The 23,207-nt window shown below is 36.3% G+C and overlaps 1 protein-coding gene across 1 annotated transcript; it reads left to right on the top strand.

Annotated features, from left to right (window-relative positions):
- The first annotated feature begins 526 nt into the window (after positions 1 to 526).
- Positions 527 to 20,630, top strand: CFAP90 (cilia and flagella associated protein 90). The gene is made up of 3 exons (XM_021004403.2): positions 527 to 768; positions 17,075 to 17,191; positions 20,079 to 20,630. The coding sequence occupies exons 1-3, from the start codon at positions 619 to 621 to the stop codon at positions 20,256 to 20,258; spliced, it is 447 nt and encodes a 148-aa protein (XP_020860062.1). The 5' UTR covers positions 527 to 618; the 3' UTR covers positions 20,259 to 20,630.
- Positions 20,631 to 23,207: the final 2,577 nt, after the last annotated feature.

Genomic DNA, 23,207 nt, shown 5'->3' with positions numbered 1-23,207 from the left:
TCGAAGAGTTGGAAACAACTGAACAACAACAATAATTTTAACATCCTCTTCACCTTCAGCCTGGATCAGTAGTCAGAAATGCTGACAAAGAATAAATGGAAAAGGATAAGATTTTGAGTTTGAAACTGGTGCTCATAACCTAATAGCAACAGACCTTAAGGTGAGAGGAAAAGGGAGAGGCATCCTATTTATAAACTGAAAGTACTCTACACCCTTCACTGTTGTGAAAGCATTAGAACTTGTTCTGGAATCAGAGAACTCTAAGTTCAAATTCCACCTAATGTTTTCTGTCTGTGTGACCTTGTACAAGCCCCCTAACTTCTAAGAGCCTCAGCTTCCTCATCTGTAAAATAACAGGGTTGCACTGGACCAGACGGTCTCTGGGATCCTTTCCAGGATCCATCCTTTCTAGGATCCTACAAGTGCGTCCCGGGGCAAAGAGGGGAGAGGGGTAGGACCTAGGAAAAGAGCCCAGAGCCTTGTCCTCCAATTGTGCGCCTGCCTCTTTGGAATGCTACTTTGCAGCGGTTGCCTAGCAACCAAAGAACGCAGAAACCTTTCCCATTTCTCCTGCTGCTGGGGGTGGACACCCTGAGGACCTCTGAGAAGGCAGGAGGCATGGATGAGGAGGATGAGGAGGAGATTACTGAGGACAAGCTAAGAGTGAAGCCCAAGCCTCCGCCCATCTCCGCTTTGTCGGAGTTCAGCTACATCCCGCCCCGGCGCCTGGGTCCCAAGGAGCACAGCTACTTCTACCAGGAAGGCAAGGTAAGAAGCAGCAGGCAGGAAAGAAATCTACACCAAGGAGGCGGAGATTTTGTTTATTGGGGGAAGGGACAGCACAGCTCTTAATAGAATGACCTCTTTCACTTGCTGCTTCAACCCCCCTACTCTTCCAAATGAAGATTTTTTTTCTCCCCCAACTTTGTGCCTTTTACTTGGCTCTATGCCTAGAAAGCCCTCCCTTCTCACCCCTGCCTCCTGGCTGTCTCTAACACTCACATAAAATCCTATCTTCTACAGGATGTCTTTCCCAGCACCATCCTGTATAGATACGTTTATATTTATATGTAGACATATATTTATATATTCGTATATTTATATTTAGATATAGATATATAAATATAGAAAGATATAGTTATAATGTTATGTATTTATTTATTGGTACATATACACATATTCAAGATACATAAATGCTTCATATACAAAGATACACTCACATATGCATAAAATCACTAGGTACCTTTTTATGTACTTAGTGGTAGTTTAGAACCACATATTTAGCAGCAGACAATTATTATGCCAACCTCTAAAATGAAATTTCTTTGTTAAAATAAGGGCTTTTCTTACCACAGTCCTGTGATATAGGCAGTAGTTATTATATCCATTTTATAGATAAGAATGTGGTCTAAGAGATTTCATGGGTTCATAGAACTAGAGCTTAAAGAGAGGCCATCTAGACTAAGCCCCCACCCCTATTTTCCTTATGAGGGATCTGATCTGTAGAAGAGGTTAAATGCCTTGCCTAAGGTCACACAATGGCAGATCCAGGATTTTAGTTTGTTTGCTGCAAGATCCTATTACTCTGGAAATGCCTAAATTTTTGCTCCATTTTTCTGTGCTTCTGTGTACTTGTATCTGTCAGGTCATATCACTCCATTATTTGGTAATACAGCTTTCTAAATATTTAAGACACAGCACCTAATTTCATTGTTATATGATTACTGAAATGGCTGATTATCTCCAAATTCCACAAAAATAAATTTAATCCTCTATCAAAGATGGAAGAAATATTGTAATATCAGTTCTTTTTTTGTGTTTCATTTAAAATTTTATTTTATTGGTATGTTTTGTCTTTATATCACTTTCCATTCCAAGTATTTTTCATTCCTCTCTCCTACCCAGAAAGGGATACTTAGTAACAAAGACATAAAGTTTTACCTCACACCCATCAGATTAACAAAGATGGCAGAAGAGGAAAATGGCAAATAGTGGATGAGCTATGGAAAAATTTGGCCATTCTGAAAATCATTTTTGGAATTTAGCCTAGAAAGTTATCAAACTTTGCATATCCTTTGACTCAGCCATACCAATACTAGGCTCATACCCCAAAGAAATCAAAGAAAGTGGGAAAGGATCCCTATGCACAAAAATATTTATAGCAGCTCTTTTTGTGGTAGCAAAAAACTGGAAACTAAGGGAGTATCCTCTTATTGGAGAATGGCTAAACAAATTGTAGTATATGAATGTAAAAGAATATTATTGTGAGATAAGAAATGATGAAATGGATAATTTCAGAGGGAACAGGGAAGATATCTATGAACTGATGCAAAAGGAAATGAGCAGAAATTGAGGAAGTGAGCAGAACAATGTATATAATAATAATGATGCTGTAGAGAAAAACAACTTTAAAAGAATGGAGAACATTGGTTAATGCAGTGATAAATTCTTAGTGTCAAAGAATGAAAATGAAAAACACCACTTATTTCCTGACAGATGATGAACTTAAATGCAGAGAATCATGGATTTTTGGACATGGCTAGAGGAAATTTGTTTTGCTGACCATGCAGCTATTTATCAAAAGCTTTATTTTTTTAGTATGTTTTTAAAATTTGCTCAGTTTGTGAGGAGGTAGTAGGAGGGACAGATTTAGCATGCTTACTACTTGAAAAAATAAAAATTATAGTAAGTTGTTTTAAATACCATCTTGAGCTATAGCACTGCATTACATACAATCCAGGTTTATCTATGCATTCAGTTGAATTAAGCAAATATCTAGAAAGTACCCACTATGTGCAAGACCTATTACTAGGCCTTGAGCATAAAATAGGAAAAAAGGCATGCACAGTCTTTGCCCTCAAGCAACTTAGTGTAATATATAGAACAGTGGCCTTGCTATAGCAACAGGTATCAAGAGACCTCATTTGATTTCTGGCCCCCATGCTGGCTGGCTCTGTCACTGGGCCATGCTACTGAAATACTTTAAGCTTTATTTCCCCTGTTTGTAAAATGGACAAGATAGTCAATTAACATTTATCAAGTGCTTACTATGTGTCAAGTATTGTCCTAAATTCTGGTGTAGAAATACAAGTAGGCAGATAGTCCCTATCCTCAAGAAGCTTATATTGTAATGGGAAAAATAACAGATAAAAGGAAGCTGAAAGCTGGGTTTGAGGGGAGGAAGAGGGTGAAGATGAATGTACCTAGCCTGGGAATATGATAGAGGAAGTCCAGAGTGTAGCACAAAGAGGAATGAAATGTGGTTGGCCTGGGCACCCTCCTTAATGGAGTCTCTGCAAGGAGCCATCTAAAGATTGCTGTGAGTAAAATGCAATGCAAACCTTAAAGTCCTTTTGTATATATTAATGTTATTATGAGAAGTAATAATCTTGAAGCATAAAGATACTATAGTATCATTAATGCATGATTAGGGCAGCCAGGTGGCCCAGTGCATAGAGTGCCGGGCCTTTCTTGAGTTTAAATCTGGCCAATCCAGAGGACTGAAGATGAATCATTACATCCATCTCCTTCTAGATAGCTAATTCAGAAGGAGACATAAATATTTCTACATGGCCAATGTGGAAATTTGTTTGTTGGATTACATGTATTTATTGGGAGGACTTTTTTTTATTCTATTGGAAGAGGTCCTAGGGAGGAAAGATAATAAATTCCATAAAAATAAAATAAAAAGAATAGCTCAAAAAGGACAGCTTTCTGGGGGCAGTTAGTTTTAGGGCAAATAGACCTATTCACTCCAGTATTCCCTTATAGGATCATTATAACACAGCACTTACAATAATTGATGTTTGTAATGATGGCAGTGAATTATCAATTAAAATTTAAATTATAATAAAAATTAAAATTAAAAAAGCAGTTCCACAAAATGAAATAACACATCACTTGTGTCTGATGTCAAGTGAGATATTCCACACCCATAATCCCCCATCTCTATAAAGAAGAGAAAGAGGTGAAGAATCATTTTTTAGGCTAAGAAATCTTAAAATGCAATTAGCTTTTTATTATGGAAATCCTTCTGTTCCATTTTATTAGAGATGGAACCAAGTATAGTCATTTTTTTCCCACTCAGACTTTCCTTGCCATAAGAGACAAACAAATATCTGCTTGTGAACAGATTGTATGAGTTTTTATCTAGTGGCCTAAAAATGAATCGTTGTATGTCACTACCAATCTTCTAAAGCATCTGGACACCCAAGGAGTCTACAAAGTTAATACATAGATCTGTTAGATTTTAAAAAAAATCTTTGTGTGTGCCCTTGAAACTTAGAATAAAATCAGCATTTTGAAGCCGTCAGCTAGGAAGTAATGAACTCCTCTGGAATGAATTGCAGGTATCCCTAGGGAACTGCAGCTCTTGGTGCATTTTCTATAAAAACTCTTCTAGCAGCATCAAAAGTGATTCAGTTCAATAGTGTTTTTGAATTACTCTCCTTCTGCCTTATGCGATTTCCATGCTACTGAAATGGAAAAGCAGAGCCCAGGAGAATGTATACTTGAAGAGCATTTGAATAAAATCTTAATGAGTTGGGTGGGTTGGGGGGTGGGGGGAATTATGATTAAAACGTCCTGAAGGTTTAAAGAGTTTAACAGTTATATTTTCCTCATTATAAAGGCAACCAGGAGGTATTTTCTTCCTGATAACAACTTTTTATTTGAAAATTTGACCCCAGAATCAATTTGATATAGCTGGATTTTTCTAAACAGAAAGCAGTGGAAATTAAGCTTGCCTGCTCTGAGAACTCTGATAGTTGAGTTGTCCATTGCTAAATGAACGTAAAACTCTGTATGAGGTGGAACAATGTTGTGTAAAGTGTTTTGTAAGTCATAACATACTATATAAATGGTTATTATTATTAGTAATAGTAGTGTTGTATTTTTACATGTGGTTGGGACAGACAGTGCAAATTGACAGCACTGTTTGGATTGTCTTCAGGACTTTGAAAGCTACTTTAATGATTCCATCTTTTCTTTCCTTTTCTTTTTATTTATTTTTGGTTTTCAAGATTTACTTTTACAAGATTTTGAGTTCTAAATTTTTCCCCTTTCCTTTCCTCCCCTCTCCTCAAGATAGCACGTAATCTGATATAGGCTATACATGTACAATGATTCCATCTTTTTAATAATATTATACTATTGGGGGTACTATTTAGCTGTGGTCCACAGAACAATATAATGTCCAAAAAACTATTGGTGAATATAACAATTATTGTTGTTCAGTTGTGTCCAACTCTTTGTGACCCCATTTAGGGTTTCCTTGGCAAAGATACAGGATAGTTTGCCATTTCCTTTTCCAGCTCATTTTACAGATGAAGAAACTGAGGCAAACAGGGTTAAGTGACTTACCCAGAGTCACAGTATTGAGGCCAGATTTGAACTCAGGAAAATGAATCTTCCTGACTCCACACCTGACAGTCTATCCACTGTGTCATCTAGCTGCTCTTGTAACAAGGAAATAAATAAGCATATTGTGAGTGTGAGTAGGCCATGCCATAAAAATAATGAGTAATTGTGAATAACAGGAAGAAGTAAAATATATTATCAGCAGAAACTGTGATAGGAAGAGAAAATAAGCTGGTCTCATGGTAAGAGAGAGGTGGATAGCTTAAATGCTACACTGATATCACATTGTCAGAAGAGAGTGAGGAAGATCCCTAGCAGTTAAGTGAGCCCCAGTTTATGGGAGGACACATACAAGAGTCACACAAAATGGGCAAGCTTGGATGGATTATGATCTAATTCTTTGGAGGGAACATCCAAATTAATGATCATAAATCCATTGAGTATTATTTAAAACAGGAATTTATCCCTTTACCTGCCTTTATATAGCTTCAGCTTTCTTTCACTAAATTTGAAAAGTTCAGAGAATTTGCAATAATTTCTGTCAGCCAAACTAAAGTATAATTAGGAAAGTACATTTTTGGGAAGGAACCAACAGCAACAAACTATTGGACCCTCAGCCAAATAAAAGTTGATTTGGCTTCTCTTCAGCTTGGCATTATTCATGATAATGCTTTTCTCCATTATTGATGATGATTGGCTCTCTAGTTCTTCTCTGAGTAAAGTCCAAGTTACAGAATCCTGTGCTATCATTAACTGCCTTGTTTCTTAGGGAGACCGATAGACCAGGGAAGGTTTGCCCATTTTGAAAGAGACAAAACTTGAACTTTTTCAAATAAGATGTCTTCAACTTTTGATAAGTCTCTCCTTGGACATACAGACACCCACAAAATCTAAAAGAATTGCTGCACTATGCTTTTTGAATAATGAAGTTGTGGATCAAGGGACTTGAGCCATATCCCATGAGGAAGACAAGAAAGGATTAATGCTCAAGGCTTATCACCTGTAATCTCTACTCTCCTTCTTGGAATACGTGTTGTGAGGACAGATGTTTGAGATGAAAACAAAAATCGTTTGACTCTGCCCACCTCCAGAGTTAGAGTTGCTGTCATTTTAAGCAGACAGAATAGTGAAGAGGTATTTTAGTGGAAGGTCTCTGAAATGTCCTGTCTTCTTGAAATGTGAACCTGTCTGAATGAAAACAAGATGTGAAGGAAGTCATTGCAATCTTACAATTCTGTGGAAAAAGCCTGGACACTGCTCTCACCTTTTGTCAAAAAAAAAAAAAAGAATATAATAAGGGGAAAAAAACATTAACATTGTTTATCTGTCTCTATCAAAGGAATTCTACTGTCTTGGATCAACATTTTTGACAATGGCTCTAAGTGCTCAAGGACAGATAACATTTTCTCAAAAAGCAAATAGAGAATACCTGAGCATCTTTGTCTCACAAGAGTCAAAAGATTTGGATTAACATGAGAGCACTGAAACTATACTCGTTAAACTTTACATCCACTGGAAACTTCACATACCTAGAATAAAAGAACAGAGATTATGATTAAGATTAAAAACATTAATATCATGATATAGAAGAATAAAGTCGCATGAACTGGAAGAATATATTTTGGATCATCATGGGAATTCCCAAAGTTTTAAAACTTTGTCACTGGCTAGAGTTAGTCTCAGAAGTAAGATGATGAAACACACTAGTATCTAGCAAATAATGGACACTTGAAATACTTATTAACTGACTATAGCGAGATGGGTGGCTACTGAGGTGGAATGTTACATACACTGTGTCATTCAGTTTTTCTTAAATGTTTTATTTGTTGCAAGAGAGGGTTCTATGAGGGGAAAGAGTATATCGGAAAGGTGACTGGATTAAAAAACAAAAGGCAGGCAAGTATAATATAGGACTTAGGGGCTAGGGCAACATTTATAACATTCAGTTAATAAGATTTATTCAACATTCATAATGTACAAAACATGGTATGAAGTGTTATGTTGAGACAAATGTCAAAGGCCAGCCCACCAGTAATTTTTCTTGTCTTTCCCAGTGGATTGAACCTAAAGAAAGAAGGTGAATTTAGTAGAGTGTAAAAAAAAATCTTCCAAACAAATGGATTTGTTAGATGAAAGTTATAGGGGATCCAATTTTGGCTCAAGAAAGACTTGCTAACAGATGTTCAAAAAAGGAATGAGCTACATTGAGAGCTACTGAACTTCTTGCCACTGGAGAATTTCAAGTGGAGGCTAGTTGATTGAAATGTTTATTGATTCCTTGTATAGGCATTTTTTGGGATGGAATTTATATATCATGGATGACTTCTAAGGTCCATTTTAATACCAGAATTCAATGGTCCTATAAAGAGTAACTAGTGCCTGGAGTGTACACTTGCTACTGAAGAGGTTGATGGTAGTGAATCACGTTAGTTTGAGAAGTCTGAGCTTGAGTAGTGCCCAAATTGATCAGGTGTTCACACTAAATATAACACCTGGATCGTGGGACCCTGGCAGCAGGGCCACTAGGCTACATAAGGAGAAACAAACCATCCTAGATCAGAAACAGAACAAGTTAAAGGTCCTGTGCAGTTAACAGTAGATCAAGGCCTATGGGTATACTTCCAACCCAAAAGTTATAGGGATACCCAGTCTCATATTAAGAGAAAGAGACACACAGACACACAGACAAGACATAGAGAGGGAGGTAAAAGGCTGAGGCTTAAATACATCTAGAAATATACCCCATTGGTGAATAGCCATTTCTGTCTAGGGGGTAGTAGAGCAAAGAAGGAACCTGGATGGGCATGGGAGGAGATGAGATTCCTAGAAGAAGTTCCAAAACCCATTTTTTAAAAAAGGAATCATCACAGAGGATTTTAGCAGGTCAACTTGTTTTTTTGTTTTTGTTTTTGTTTTTGGTTTTTGGTTTTTCTTTTCACTAAAATTTGGTTTAATCCTGAGGAGATCTGTTTTGTAAGGAACATCTGTTCCCATGTAAATTCTCATAAGATTCCAAATACCCCTCATTTGTTTTCTGGTTGCTTTGTTCCATTGATCCAGAGTTAGTTACCATATACTTGGAAACTTTCAAATACTTCTTTTCAGTTATTCGGTATGTGGTACTATGCAGGGCATCTTGGAAGGTCTTCCTAACCTTTTTACAATGCAGGCCTAACTCTACCGAAGGGTATAAGACTGTTAATGTCAAAGCCAAGGGCATAGCTAGAAAGCAGACTGATGGTACGGCTGACAAGTAGGATAACATTTGGAAGGTCATTTTAAATTAGAACAATAAATACATAAAACATGAGAGTGTGAGGGAAGTCTCAAGAGGGCAAAAGAAACAGTTTTAAAATCCTGTTCTTTTTTTTTAATCATTCACTTGATACTACAAGTACAAATACCTCAATACTTTAAAACAGAGAAAAATCCATTGAGAGAATCTACTAGCAGAATATCAATAAAATTAGAAGAATCAGAAATAGGGATTTTGTAAGTTATTGGCTATCAATGATCAAATAGTGCTTCGTAAGATCATTTAAATCGAGATTACTTTTGCTATTTTTTCCCCTTGAAACCAAGTAAGCAGGAAAGAATAAAGGGTTTGGTAATAGAGGGTGAGAACAGCAGAAAAAACAATGATTAAAGTAAAGACACTGCCAGTATGATAACCACAATCTTAAATGAGCCTCCATTTGAGTGAAGTTGCATTTTTTTGATTGATCACAACATTCTTTATAGTGCAATATACCGTAATGAAAGCAACTCCAAAATGCTAGAGAGATCTGGATGAAAAACTAGCAAGTTTATGGGAAATGTGATGCCTTTTTTTCTTCTTGATAAAATTGATAATAAATAGTCAAAAGATCATTTAAAAGCCAAATTATAGAAGGACAGGGCAAAATGCAAGCAAATGATGGACTAGCGTGTTTGAGCAGTTAGGCCATTACGTTGAAGCTTTGCGTAGGAAAGGTATAGATTATATAAGAACTCAGGGAGGGAGAGGAGAATGTCAGACTGACAATCATTGAAACCACTTATGGTGATGGAAATTTCTTAAGACATCCATTCCATGGCAGTGGAAACCCTTTCTCAGTCTGGTAATGGAGAACGAGACTAACTTTTGCCTTAAAGGCTAATGAAATCTTGTATAAGACTGATACTGAATAACTGATTTCAGAGACCATGACTTGATCACTGAATATCTGGATTTATATAAACCTGAGCTATTTTATACCACATGCCAAATTGTAGAAACCTAAATATTTTTCAGATATTATATGGATAAAGATATTTTGACCTGGTATTCACAGATCATCTTTCAGAGAAAAAAAAAGTTAAGAAAGGTTAAAATTAGCACATGAACAAGCACAATAGCAAATAAATACTACAAAGAAGAAAAATACAAGAAGTACTTTCATTCCCTCCAGTCTCAAGACCTATTGTAATATTCAATGAACAAACACCAGAAGAATGAGCTAGTTTTACATCATAATGTCACACAGGTGGCACAGTGGAGAGTGTGCTGGGTTTGGAGTCAGAGAGACCTAAGTTCAATTCTGGCCTCAGACACTAGCAAATCACTTCACCTTTTTTTTTTTTGCCACCGTTTCCTCATTGTAAAATGGGGATAACAACAGCACCTACCTCCCAGGGTTGTTGGAAAGCTCAAATGAAACAATAATTGTAAAGTGCTTTAACATAGTTCCTGGAATGTAGTAAGTCTCATATTAATGTCAGATATAATGGTGATGATGATGATGATGGTAATGATGATGATGATGGTGGTGGTGATGATGATTATGGTGATGATAATGATGGCGATGATGATGAAGCATCATAGGATTTGGACCTGACAGGCACCTAATAAAGCATCTAGTCTAACTCCTCAGTTTTACAGATGAGGAAATTCTAGTAAAGAGATGGGACATGACTTTCCCAGAGTCACACACATACCAAGTAGCAGATCAAGAATTTGAATCTGGGAACCTCTGTTTTCAAATTCAAATCTTGTCTGAGCAGATTCACATTCTTTAATTCATATGACTTAGCTATGATCCTATAGGGCAGCTAGGTGGTGCCATAGTGCATAGAGTACCCAGGCTGAAGTCAAGTCTACTCATCCTCCTGAGTTCAAATCTGGCCTCAGACATTTACTAACTGTATGATCCTGGACAAGTCACTTACTGCTGTTTGTCTCAGTTCCTTCATCTATAAAATGAGCTCGTGAAGGGAATGACAAACTACTCCAGTATCTTCGTCCCAAAAAACCAAACAGGGTCATATAGTTGGGGACATGACTAAACACCATATTAGGAAAGGCATCCATCCCTGGGCTTCTGCAGATTGGCACAATTTAGAGGATCCTTCCCTGACAAGGGAGAGCAGATTGGCAAGGGAAGGAGGTTATATTGTCACCTGGTCCTAAAACAAGGACCTCAGATGGTCCTTTACTTTTATTTAGCATGTAAAGTGTGCTTGAGGATACCTGACTCTATATGCCCCACACATCTCTTAGGCTTTGTGTTGCTCTTTTATGGTATCTCATCTGTGTAATTTTCCTTGTCCCATTGATCATTCCCTCTGTTTCTCATCTACAGTTTCAATCTGTCAGTCAACAAGAATTTATTAAATGCCTAGTATGTGCTAAGTGCTAGGGATACAAAGAAAGACAAATGGGAGTCCTTGCCCTTGAAGCACTCACAGTCTAATGCAGAGGGCAACAAGAAAATAAATGTACAGATAAGCTCTATATAGGATATATAGGAAAAAATCAACAGGGGGAAGGCACTACAGTTAAGAGGGATCAGGAAAGGCTTCCTGCAGAAGGTGGGATTTTATTTTATTTTGTTTATTTTTTTCATTTGAAAATAGCATTTTTATTAGAAGTGGCCTTTTTTGGGGGAAGACAATTCTATTTTTTTAATTTATTTTTAGCTTTCAACATTCATTTCCATAAGATTTTGAGTTTTAAATTTTCTCCTCCATTTCTTTCTCCCCCCCTCCAAGACATTGTACAATCTGATATAGGCTCTACATATACATTCATATTAAGCATATTTTCCCATTAGTCATGATGTAAAGAATAATTAGAACTAATGGGAGGAACCATGAGAATGAAGCAATAAAACAAAACAACAAAGGGAAAGGAGAGCAAATAGTATGCTTCCATCTGCATTCAGACTCCATAGTTCTTTCTCTGGGTGTAGATCACAAAGTGGACTTTAGCTGGGACTTGAAGGAAGCCAGAGAAGCTAGGAGACAGAGATGAAGAGGGCAAACATTCCAGGCATGTTGTTTAGTCATTTTCAGTCTTGTCTGACTCTTCCTGACCCCATTTGGGATTCTTGGCAAAGACACTGAAATGGTTTGCCATTTCTTTCTCCAACTAATATTGCAGATGAGGAAACTAATACTTGCCCATGGTCGTGGTCCAGGCATGGGGAGCAGTATTTTCTCCCTAGTTCTTTCCCTACTCCTACAAACTTGCCTAGATAGTTTCCCCTGTTCCTTAAGAAACTTTCCATTTATCTGTCACAAAATAATAGAATTTGAAAGTTGAAAGGCAATTAAGTAGCTATGTAATCCAGGCTAAAGCCAAATATACTCAACAAGTGCTTATGTAAGCTCTGCTTGAAAGCTTCCAAGGAGGAGGAACTCATCACCTCTTAAGGAACCTTGTTCCATTTTGGGACAGCTAATAGACAGGCTAAGCCCTAGACTAATGTCCAGGAAACATTATATATTAATAAAAAGAGAAAAATGAGCATATTAATGGCATCATACATCTGTTCAATATTTTTTCAGCATGATTTAGTGGAAAGAGCCCTAGACTTATTATTCTAGTCCAGACTCTGATACTGTGACCTTGATTAAGTTGCTTAATCTCTCTGGGCCTGATTTTGTTCATTTGTAAATTGAAGCTGTTAGCCCAGATGATCTGTAACTTCGACTGAGCTCTAAGATTAAACTTCTATCTCACAGACACCTAAGCATACTGAGTGGTCTGCAGATTATCTGTTTCTCCATTGCCTCACAAGGGCAAATGAATGACTGTATAAATGAGTAATTATACGGGTACGTCTGAGAGCACTGGTGTTCTGTGTGACCCAGCATGTTGGCTTGGGAGACTTAGAGGGTTAAGGTGAGACGATAACTGGGGGCTTTTCCTTGATATCAGCAGCATCCCTGAATGAAAATTGATGTTCCTGTGAGTCATATTAGGGATCTGCCTCTGAGTACATACTAGTATTCTGACTGTGTTGAGCAGCAGGCTGGTAGGGGATGGAACATTATTAGGGAAAGAAGATAACTAGAAGTGGCCTGATTGGCTAACATTCATTCAGTTAGATTTCAATCTGAAGAATAAGTGGGTGGTAATTCCTATTGATTTATTTTGAATGGTTAACAAAATGAGCAGGTAGGATCTGTGGCACAATCCAAAGTTCTTCTGGTGAGCAATCAACATAAGGCGGACTTAGTAGAAAAGTAAAGAAGTATATAACCTGTGACTGATAATAGCTGTAGACTCTAATAGACCAAAGTTCGTATTTGAAAGTCTTGTGAATTAATACTCACCTGTAGTTCAAGTCTTACATTCCCCTCAAAAATTTAAAAAAAAAACAAGTTTTTTGGCTTTTTTAGAACCTCTGAATCCTAGAGTAGGATTCAGTTCACCAGCCAGCAATCATGGCAACCAATAAATATTTTAATAATAAACTTTATCACAAAAGATCCAATGTTATAAATAGGAGTCACACAAATCCAGTAGCAAGGTACAAACTCACATCAGTAGGGACGACTGCAGTGTGGTTGGAATCAGAGCTTTTCAGTCCCCACTTGGCCCTAGTCCTTCCCACCTTTGCCTTCTCTGATGGGTTTTACTCTTCATATTCTCTGTTATATTTTTGTATACTCAGTCTACACCTGTTAGCCCCCTGCTCAGTTGCCAGGGAATAGGACGTATACATATGTATATACAGACATAAATGCATGTAGGAGGTAGCACTGCTGTGTATGTGTGTATATATACATATATACATATACATATATATATACATATATATATATATATATACACACACATATATATGTGTGTGTGTGTGTGTGTGTGTGTGTGTGTGTATGGGTCTGTGTATAAAAAACTATGCTTATCATACTCAACAAACCCAAAACTGATCATGTGTAGTTTGACAAAGCCTTGCCAGAAGTCTTTTTTTTTCCCCTTTCTTTCTCGAAGTTGAGATTTCCCAGGAAATCTGAAGATGTGCCTATACATCTAAGTCCAGCCAAGTAGACTATGGAGTAAAGAGAAAAATGGAATGCAAGAATAGAAGCACAAGCTTCTATTCATTCAATCAATCATTCTAAAAGCATTTATCACCTACGATATGTGTCACTAGGTTGAGTACTAGTGTTACACAAAGACAAAAGGAAAATAACCCCTGCACTCAAAAGACCTCACATTCTGTTAGGGGAGACAGACAGGTACATATATAATTATACACAAAATATATAAGTAGGTAGGAAGTGGCACTGGTAAACCTGCCAGGCTGAGTTTTCATTTGAAGAGCCAAGGGCCCCATTGAACATACTTAGTCAGCTAGTTGCTGTTCCCTTAGCAGCTCATTCTTTTAAAGGGGTGTGGCTTTCCCTTTCTGAGCTGCTCATGTCTTCTTCCTTCTGGGCTTGATTTGTTTTTTTGTTTTTTTAAACTGGCATTTAGATGCAGTCAAGAAAATGGAATATGAAGAAAAAAAAGAAAATGGAATGTGGAAAGAAAATGCTTTCCTTTCTTTCACCTCAATCTTGTGATTTTAATCCTGAAATATGAATCCTGAATTCATTGCCGGTTTATACTACTTCAGTACTGCTCTTCCTCCTCGTTCAAAAGTTCTAAAATAATTTCCAAGCCCCCTAGTGTAGTTCAAACCAAATTTTTTGTCTCTCTAGGATAAGTAATGCAGCTCCCTCTCCCTCCCTCCCTTTCCTTTTTCTCCTTCTCTTTCACCTCTTTTCTCCTTCTTCTCCTCTTCCTCCTTCTCCCCCTTGTATCTGAAAGTCTTATGAATTAATACTCTCCTGTTATTCTCTTACATTCCCATCATTTCTTCTTCTCCTCCTCCTTCTTCTTCTCCTCCTCCTTCTTCTCCTCCTCCTTCTTCTCCTCCTCCTTCTTCTCCTCCTCCTTCTTCTCCTCCTCCTTCTTCTCCTTATTCTTCTTCTCCTTCATCTTCTCCTTCTTCTCCTTCTCCTCCTCTTCTTCTCCTCCTTCTTCTCCTTCATCTTCTCCTTCTTCTCCTTCTCCTTCTCCTTCTTCTCCTCCTCCTCCTCCTCCTCCTCCTCCTTCTCCTTCTTCTTCTTCTTCTTCTTCTTCTTCTTCTTCTTCTTCTTCTTCTTCTTCTTCTTCTTCTTCTTCTTCTTCTTCTGCTTCTTCTCCTTCTCCTTCTCCTTCTTCTCCTTCTCCTTCTCCTCCTTCTCCTCCTTCTTCTCCTTCTCCTCCTCTTCCTCCTCCCCCTCTTCCTCCTCCTCTTCCTCCATCTCTCCTCCCTTTCTCTCTCTCTGTCTTTCTGTCTGTCTCTCTCTCTGTCTCTCTCTCTCTCTCTTCTCTGTTTTGGGTTCTTAGAACAGTGCTTAGAGTTTCTGTGGTTCAATAGCTTGATCACATTTTCTGACATAAAAATCAAAGCAAACTTTTAAAAACAAAGGTAAACAATACCTTTTAAACCCCTACAGAAGTGGTGGTAGTGGTAGGGGCTTGTAAAGTAAGTAAATGTCCCACCATATAATTGCCCCTTCCAGGGAGAAAAAAAAAAGGGAGGTGGAAGGAAGGGATCTCATTGGTCGTCCTTCTTTTCAGGTCAGTCTGGCCAAGCAGCATAAGATTTGCCCTCCATATAGTCTGTCCTTGCATCATCCTCACCACTTTGGTTCAGGACTCCTATGGATGTTCAGAATCTCTTATCTGCTTTCTATAGTGCTTCTTCCTTCTTGCTTCTCTGCATCTCCCTTCTTCAACTTGTCTTTATCTCCTACCCATTAACTCCCTCCTCCAGTGATACTCTGGGTAGTTTGACCTCATGTCAAGTCTAAAATTCCCTCAGAGCTTGGAGAATGCAGGGAATGAAACTATCTACCATCACTTAGCCCTGTCCCTATCTCCACTTGCTCTGTGTTCAAACTTTTCTGGTAGAGTTCCAAAAGGTGGATTACTTATATAAAATAGAGACAAGCTAGTTTGGTTTTTGTGTTTTTTTTTTCAGTGAGGGGAAGACAATAGAAGTTGTGATGAGAAAAGGAGAAGAATTCATTCCAGATATGAGGGTTAGCTAATGAAAAAGAACAAAGACAAGCGATGGAGTATTGTGAGTGAGGAGCAGTAAAAAAGCCAGTCTCACTGGACCGTAAAGTACTTGGAGGGGAGTACTATGTAAGAAGGCTGCAAATCCTAGATGGGCTCAGATCATGAGGAGCTTTAAATGCCAAGTAGAAGAGTTTATATTTGATCCTAAAGGTGATGGGAAGCCCTGGAGCTTAACAGCATGATATGCTCAGATCTCTGTTTTAGGAAGACCATTTTGGAAATCCTCTGAAGGGTCAATTGGAAAGGGGAGATATTTTAGATAGGGAGACCAGTCAGAAGTCCAGGAGAATAGTGAGGACATTAATTTAGAGTGGTCTGTGTGGGTGGAGAGAAGGGAATGTATACAAGAGATGTTGTAAAAAGAATAATTATATTTGGCAACTGTTTGGATATGTGAGTTGAGAGAGACTGAGATGTCAGACATGACACAAATTCAGTGGTAGAGCTCTTCATTTTTAATGTTAACCTCTTCAAATAATTCAGCAATGTGTGTTTATAAAGTTGGCTAAAAACTTTAGTTGTAACTCAAATACAGCTCAAATTGTATTTAATGAAGGCAGAGGATGCTTCTTTAATCCCTGTGTCATTAACTCCAGTAGCTCCAAGAACAAGACAGAGTGAAACTGGTTGTAGATCCCTACAATGCCGTGGACTGTGCTAAGACTTAATCAAGAAACAAGGCAAAAGTAAGAGAGAATAAAAAGAAGGGAAAAGAGAAAAGAGGAGACAGAATGGAAGGAGAAAAAGAGAAAAGAAAGTTGTTTATAGAATTATGGGACTAACAGTCATTTTATGTGCCACCCTGCTCTAAGATATAGCTCTCATTTCAGTTAGAAGTCTACTCAGCATCTGAAAATATTAAACATCATGAAAGGCATTAGCAAATTTGTAGAACATTATTTTTTTATCTTTTTTGAATAATGTTTTCCCAATTACATATAAAAACAATTTTAGCACTCTTATTTTAAAATATTGAGTTCCAAATTTCTCTTCATCACTCCTCTCCCCCTCCCTGAGATGGTAAACAAGTTGACATGGGTTATATTTGTGCAATCATGCAAAACATTATTTCTGTATTAGTCATGTTATGAGAGAAAACATAGACCAAAAAACCCCCATAAAAATAAAGAGAAAATTAGTATGTTTTGATTTGCATTCAAACTCCATCACTTCTTTCTCTGGAGGTAGATAGCATATTCTTTAAAATATCGATGCTGGAATATAGCAGGATTGACTTGAGTTATAAGATAATGTTATTTAAGACTTTAATCATAGTGGCTCCTAGTTAGAACACATTGTAACTTGTATATAATTTTCAAATCAGAAAATTAATTTTTCTCTCTTTATTTTAAGACAGGAATTGTTTCCATATTTGATTGCATTTTTAAAAGGCCTCTGGATTACAATCAAAAATTGCATCGGGATGATCGAGAGCATGCCAAAAGTATAGGACTCAAGGTTAACGAGGAGGTAACATTAGACAAGTTGACTGTGGTCATGTTCTTTTTAAAGAAAGCTCAAAAATAATACATTCAATTAATGTTAATTTAATAATAACAAAAAACTAAACTTGATGTACATGTTTCTTTATATAGCTTAGCAATTCCAGCAGCTATCATGCATCTGAATGTGTAATAGAAAGTATGACATATCCTACGTTCTTTTATGTCTCAGTACTTTATTGAGAATATCCATTGGTGTTTGTTTTTTTGTTTTTTAAAAAGGATATTGTTTATATTTCAATTGGCTCCTCCTTTTGTTTATTTCTTTTAGATAATATTTTAAAAGAACCCCCAACATTCTACAAATGACTATTATATACTTTGGCTACAAAGGTCATAACAATCATTGAACTATAGAGCTACAAAGACCCTTATGACAACAAGGATTTGAATGTATGTGTGTGTGTGTGTGTGTGTGTGTGTGTGTACGTGTGTGTGTGTGTGCGCATGTGTCTTGTTACTTTACTGAAGTTATTAATTGGCTTATTTAGTTTCTTTGCTATTTCTCTAGGGTTTTCTTAATGAAAAATCATTTTGTCTACAAAAGAGATATCTCTGTTTCTTATTTCCCTATATATGCCTTTAATTTCTCTCTTTTTTTTTTGTGAGGCAATCAAGGGTTAAGTGCCTTGTCCAGGGTCACATAGCTAACAAATGCCAAGTGTCTGTGGCTGCAATTGAACTCAGGTCCTCCTGACTCCAAGGCCAGAGTTCTATCCACTGCGCCACCTAGTTGCCCCCTTTAATTTCTCTCTCTTGTTTTATTGCTATTTTTAATACTAGAATGATGCCAAATAATGACAGGAAGAAGGCATTCTTATTTTAATCTTGCCTTTAATGAGAGATCATCTAATATTTTCCCATTACAAATAATTCTAGCTTTTCATTTTACATACGTACTTTTATCAAATTAAAAACAGACATTCTGTACCTATGCTTTGTGGGGTTTTACTGTATGTGAGTATTGTACTTTATCAAAAGATTTTTCTGCATCTCTTGAAATAAAAATCTTATTTGGGATGTTTAGATAAATTGTGTTCATTATTTTCCAAATGTTAAACCATCCTTATATCACTGGTATAATTTGAATATGATCGTAATGAATAATTGTGTGGATGTGTTACTGTAGTTTTTCTCTTAGACTTTTATGTAGACTCTTTATTTCAAAATATAAAGTGTTTGTTAATACTTTTTCTTTGCTTTATCCCTCCTTGATGGTATTAGGCCATATTTATCTCATGAAAGAAGTTTAGTTGAGTTTTTGCATCTTAAATTTTAAGAACCATTTGTGCAGCATAATTATTGATTGTTCTTTAAACATTTTATAGAATTCATATGTAAATCCACTTAGACCAAGGTTTATTTTTTTTTTCCTTTAGCATTTCCTTTGGGCCTTCTTCAGTTTCCTTTTCTGAGACTAGGTTGTTTAAGATCTCTCTTTCATGTTCCATTACTGTGGACGTTTTATAGTTTTGTAGGTAATCATCCATTCTTTTTTAGTTCTTAGTTTTGCTGGCATATTAATGTATATAGCAGGTTGACATTCTTTTTATTTCTTTGTCATTTGTTGTGCCTTTCTTTTTTTTTTTTCAATTTTGTCCATTTGATTTCCCTCCCCCCCCTTTTTTGTTTTTGATCAGGTTAAAGTGTTATTCATTGTATTGGTCTTTTCAGAGATCCACTTTTTACTTTGATAATTTTTATAGTATTTTTGTTTTCCATTTTATCTGTTTCTCATTTAATTTTAGTGGGGGAGACAGTATGAGTCAATATGCAAATAATTAGGTAGGTAAAGGATTCCTATAGAATAGATCAAGGTAAGGGCAGCTAGGTGGTGCAGTGGACAGAGCACTGGTCCTGGAGTCAAGTGGACCTGGGTTCAAATCCAGCCTCAGACACTTGGCACTTACTAGCTGTGTGACCCTGGGCAAGTCACTTAACCCCATTGCATAGCCAAAAAACAAAAGAACAAAAAACTTCATTAGAATAAATGAAGGTAGCATGAATGCAAAGGGTTTCTTGAGTATTGACTTGTCAGTGGACGGCATTGCTGTCATCTTAAGCTCAGTTTGGCTAGGTTTGTAAAGGCAATGGGGTAATACAGATTTTGGCTACAGCAGCTACTAAATTCAAGTGCTGCTTTCTGCACTGATGGAGGAAGTGCTTATATCAACAAAATTGGGAATCCTTGAAGCATTGCAGTATATTTTACATGTATTTACATGTATCTATATAAAAATAATGTGTAGTAGAACAAATATGGGCTTTGAAGTTGGGGACATGGATTTCATATCCTTGTTCTACTCATTATTTTCTAGGCTTACCATGGGTAAAGTTAATTCACATCTCTGGATTTCAGTTTCTTTATCTGTAAATGGAGGCCATTGGACCATATGATCTCAAAGGTCCCTTTCAGCTCTAAATCTGTGATCCTGTGGAGAGGAAAGGCTCAGTCATGATCTAGATTTTCTTTGTCTTTTACCTTTTTAAGAAGGCACAACCAAATTATGATTTTTGCCAGTTTGAGAATGCCATTATTTTACTTACAAAATATTCCCATTTTGTCATGAATTGTAGTGATCGGTGAGAAGTTAATCACTTGATGGTTTGTACATTTTTATGATCTTATGGCTTCCCCTAAAGATTTTTTCAGGGGCTGCACATGATGATGGCAATGGGCCATTTCATTCTTTTCCACAATAAATAAACAGGCCTGCTTCCCCCCAAACATTATGGCCTTGAATTATCCTGGAAGAAATTATTGCTACAGCAAGAAATAATAGGATGGACATGATGATGGGTCATTCCGATTTTAGTCAGTATATGATGTGTAAAATGTCTTCAATTTTCAATAGGAATGGGCAAGACCTGTTGGAGTATTAACATCTTCTATTTATGGAAGACATATATATAAACCTGTGGAAGAGATGAACAGAGAGCACGTGAGGGTTAACCATTTGAAGGTGGAGTTCTACCGGAAGAATTCTATCACTTGCATGGAAGAATCTGGTTTTGGGCACATTGCTCCATCCTAATGTTGTCGATATAATCTACTGGGCCAATTGAAGTGAAATGGAAATGTATAGTTATAGAAAGAGTGAGATTAAAAGGACCAGCAAAGATTTATTTAGTTTTTACTTCAATTATGTTTTTTAGAAATGAGACTACTAGGACTATAATTATAATTTGATAGTTGTCATGACCACTTGGCTAAATATTTTCAATGGGATGCATGTGAAAACTGTTACTTATTAACCAGTTTTCTGCATAGTTTGAGGACCTGGTGCAAAATTTCTAAAGCACATTTTGTATTTAATATATTTTATGTCAAAGTTATTTTGATTAAATGACATACTATTTTCCTATCATAAGTCCAAAGTAACCTAATAAAATATTTTTCCTCTGTTGTGATGATTTTTTAAATTTCTTTTCTTGGAAAATATAATTTTAGAGTGTTTATAGGGAGTTCATCTTTTGTAATAGGCAACAAAAAATGAATGCTCAACACCTTTTTTTTCCCCAGGGTTTTTCTAAGTTCCAGGACAATTCTGTTTTGCATTTACTCTTAACAAACAGCAACTAAATTTTAAGATATACTTCAGCTCACAATATAACTTTATATTTCAAATGCCATTTGTTTAGGACAAAGTTATGACAAAAAAAAAAGAGAGGAAAGAAAAGAGTTGTCAGACAAGAGCAATATAAATCTACCAATAATTCAGAAGTTGTTTAGGAGGGAGGAACTAAAGTTTCTCTTTACAATGTACTTGGATTATGATATATTTGGATTGTTTTCATATTTGAAGCAATTATTTATATACAATATTAATATGTAATTTTACTAGAGGTAACTTAAAATGTCTTATTTGGAAGGTAATTATAAAATTATTCATGTCAAAAGCAGATCACTTAATGTGGTCCCTTGGAATAATATCCTTTACTTAATATGACTTTGTTATTGTTTAACCACTTAGGTATGTGACGTAATTAAATTTAATTCTGACTTTCCCAACATTAGGCTTATTGCTGTGAATTTATGAACAGAATCATCAGAGAAACTATGCTACTAAACTGGCAGTTATTTCAAAGTTGTGACCACAAAAATACTTCTTCGTTCATCCCCAAAGGCCTTGTCTATGTAGTTGCCTTTTGATTTTGAAAAGAGAGTAGCAAAATTTATTCTGAATACCTTTGGGAGCATTCTTTAAGCACTTTGAGCTTGAGCTGTAGAGATTTATGTCTGTTAATTGTCCTCTCAATCATGATTACCGAGAAAGTCATTAATCTCTTAAGTGATACTTTATTCTTCAAAGAAGGATGATTAATTATAGCAATTTCGTTACAAATTGTATTTTGAAGATGACTGGTATAAAACCAGCCTCCTCCACAAAGCCCTCTTCTGATGTGTCTCTGTGGTGTGGAAGTGACCCTACATTTTTGAAGGCAATGCCAATGGAGGGAAACCTTTGGTAGGTTCTGCCAAGTTAGAAGAAATTGAAGTATGCTCTTAATGATAGTCTATGCCTGCTGCCTTGGGATCAGCCTATGAAGGATAGAGAACCCATTTCCCAGTAGGCTTGGCCATTAGCTTGATACCTATATTGTCCATAGCAACCACCACAACAAAAAAGCTAGTAAATGGCTCTCAGTCTTGTGTGGCTACCTTCCAGTTCTGCAGTGGCTCTAAGAAGAGGGGTACTGAAAAGCTGTCTAGAGTTCTAAGAATAGTATTGTTTTTAGGCCATCCATACACATTAACTTGTTACTATAATTACAATGTATTACTCTAGTGATGTAGGAGACATTCTACCACAGGAACTAAATATTGTCTGTATAACATTGTCACTATAAATGAAAATATGGTATAAAAGGAAGTCATAGATAAATAGAAAGATTGCTCATGTCTCTCCATTGAGAGACAAATGAATGGGTGGAGTTGGCTTTATCATGTATGCAAAGGTAAACAGAAACATTTTATGGGGTATTTGTCATCTCATATTATAATGTTCATGATGATATTTTAGAAAAACAATACCATGAAGATAATTGCAATTTTTGTACCAACATCTGCTATAGAATATTAGGAGGTAGAAAAGTTATGTGAATTTGATAAAACTCTTGAAATCAAATTAACACATACATACTTGATAACTTTCAGTGCAAAGGTATGCATAAAAGAGGATGATGAAAAAAATGTTAGAAAACATGCTTCAGAAATAAATGAAAAGTCAAAAGCTTGTTGCTTATACAGAAGTCTCACACCAAAGATCATACTTTCTTCAATAAGAGAGAAGAGAAGGTTCAAAAAATAGTGGGTGTTGAATGACATCACAAAAAATCAAATTGATTATACTTTAGACAGGAAATGACAGTTGCTGATACGGGAATTACTGCTGAATTAGTTGTGTACAGCAAGACAACTGACATGAAAAGATCAATATCAAAAACCAACTGGACAAAGGAATAAAAATTAGGAATATGGTATAGAATAAAACATCTTCAACCTGAAATTTAAACAAGCAATTGATACTGGAAAAGAAGAAATAAAAGAACTACATCGACACAGACTATGATTTTCTAATGAAGTGTAGCAAAAGTAGATCAACTGTCATAATGAGAAGGCCAAAAGAGTCTAAAACCAACTTCAGCCAGTAAACATTTGCACATTTAGGAAAAAAAGAAAGATTTAATATCCAAAAGAAACAGTAGTTTGAAATACAATTTGTAAAACTTTAAAAAGGAGAACGGTAGATTATAAAACAATGAGAAGTAGTAGAGGGAAAAAACAAGTTTGTGGAAAGTTTGACATGGTAGCAAATGGCCCTCAGTCTTGTGTGGCTACCTTCTATAGTTAATGGCTATGGAAGAGTGGTAGAGAAAGGGGATTATTGTGCTAAGAATCATGCTGGTTTTAGGCTGTCCATCCATATTGACTTAGCATTGTAACTATAATTGTATAAAATTTTTCTAGTGATTGAAGAGAC

The sequence above is a fragment of the Phascolarctos cinereus genome, unplaced genomic scaffold (genome assembly GCF_003287225.1).
Source record: "Phascolarctos cinereus isolate Bilbo 61053 unplaced genomic scaffold, phaCin_HiC Scaffold_4;HRSCAF=312, whole genome shotgun sequence".
Taxonomy (NCBI): Eukaryota; Metazoa; Chordata; class Mammalia; order Diprotodontia; family Phascolarctidae; genus Phascolarctos; species Phascolarctos cinereus.
Note: the sequence above shows the minus strand (reverse complement) of the source record. Positions and strands in the feature narration are given on the sequence as shown.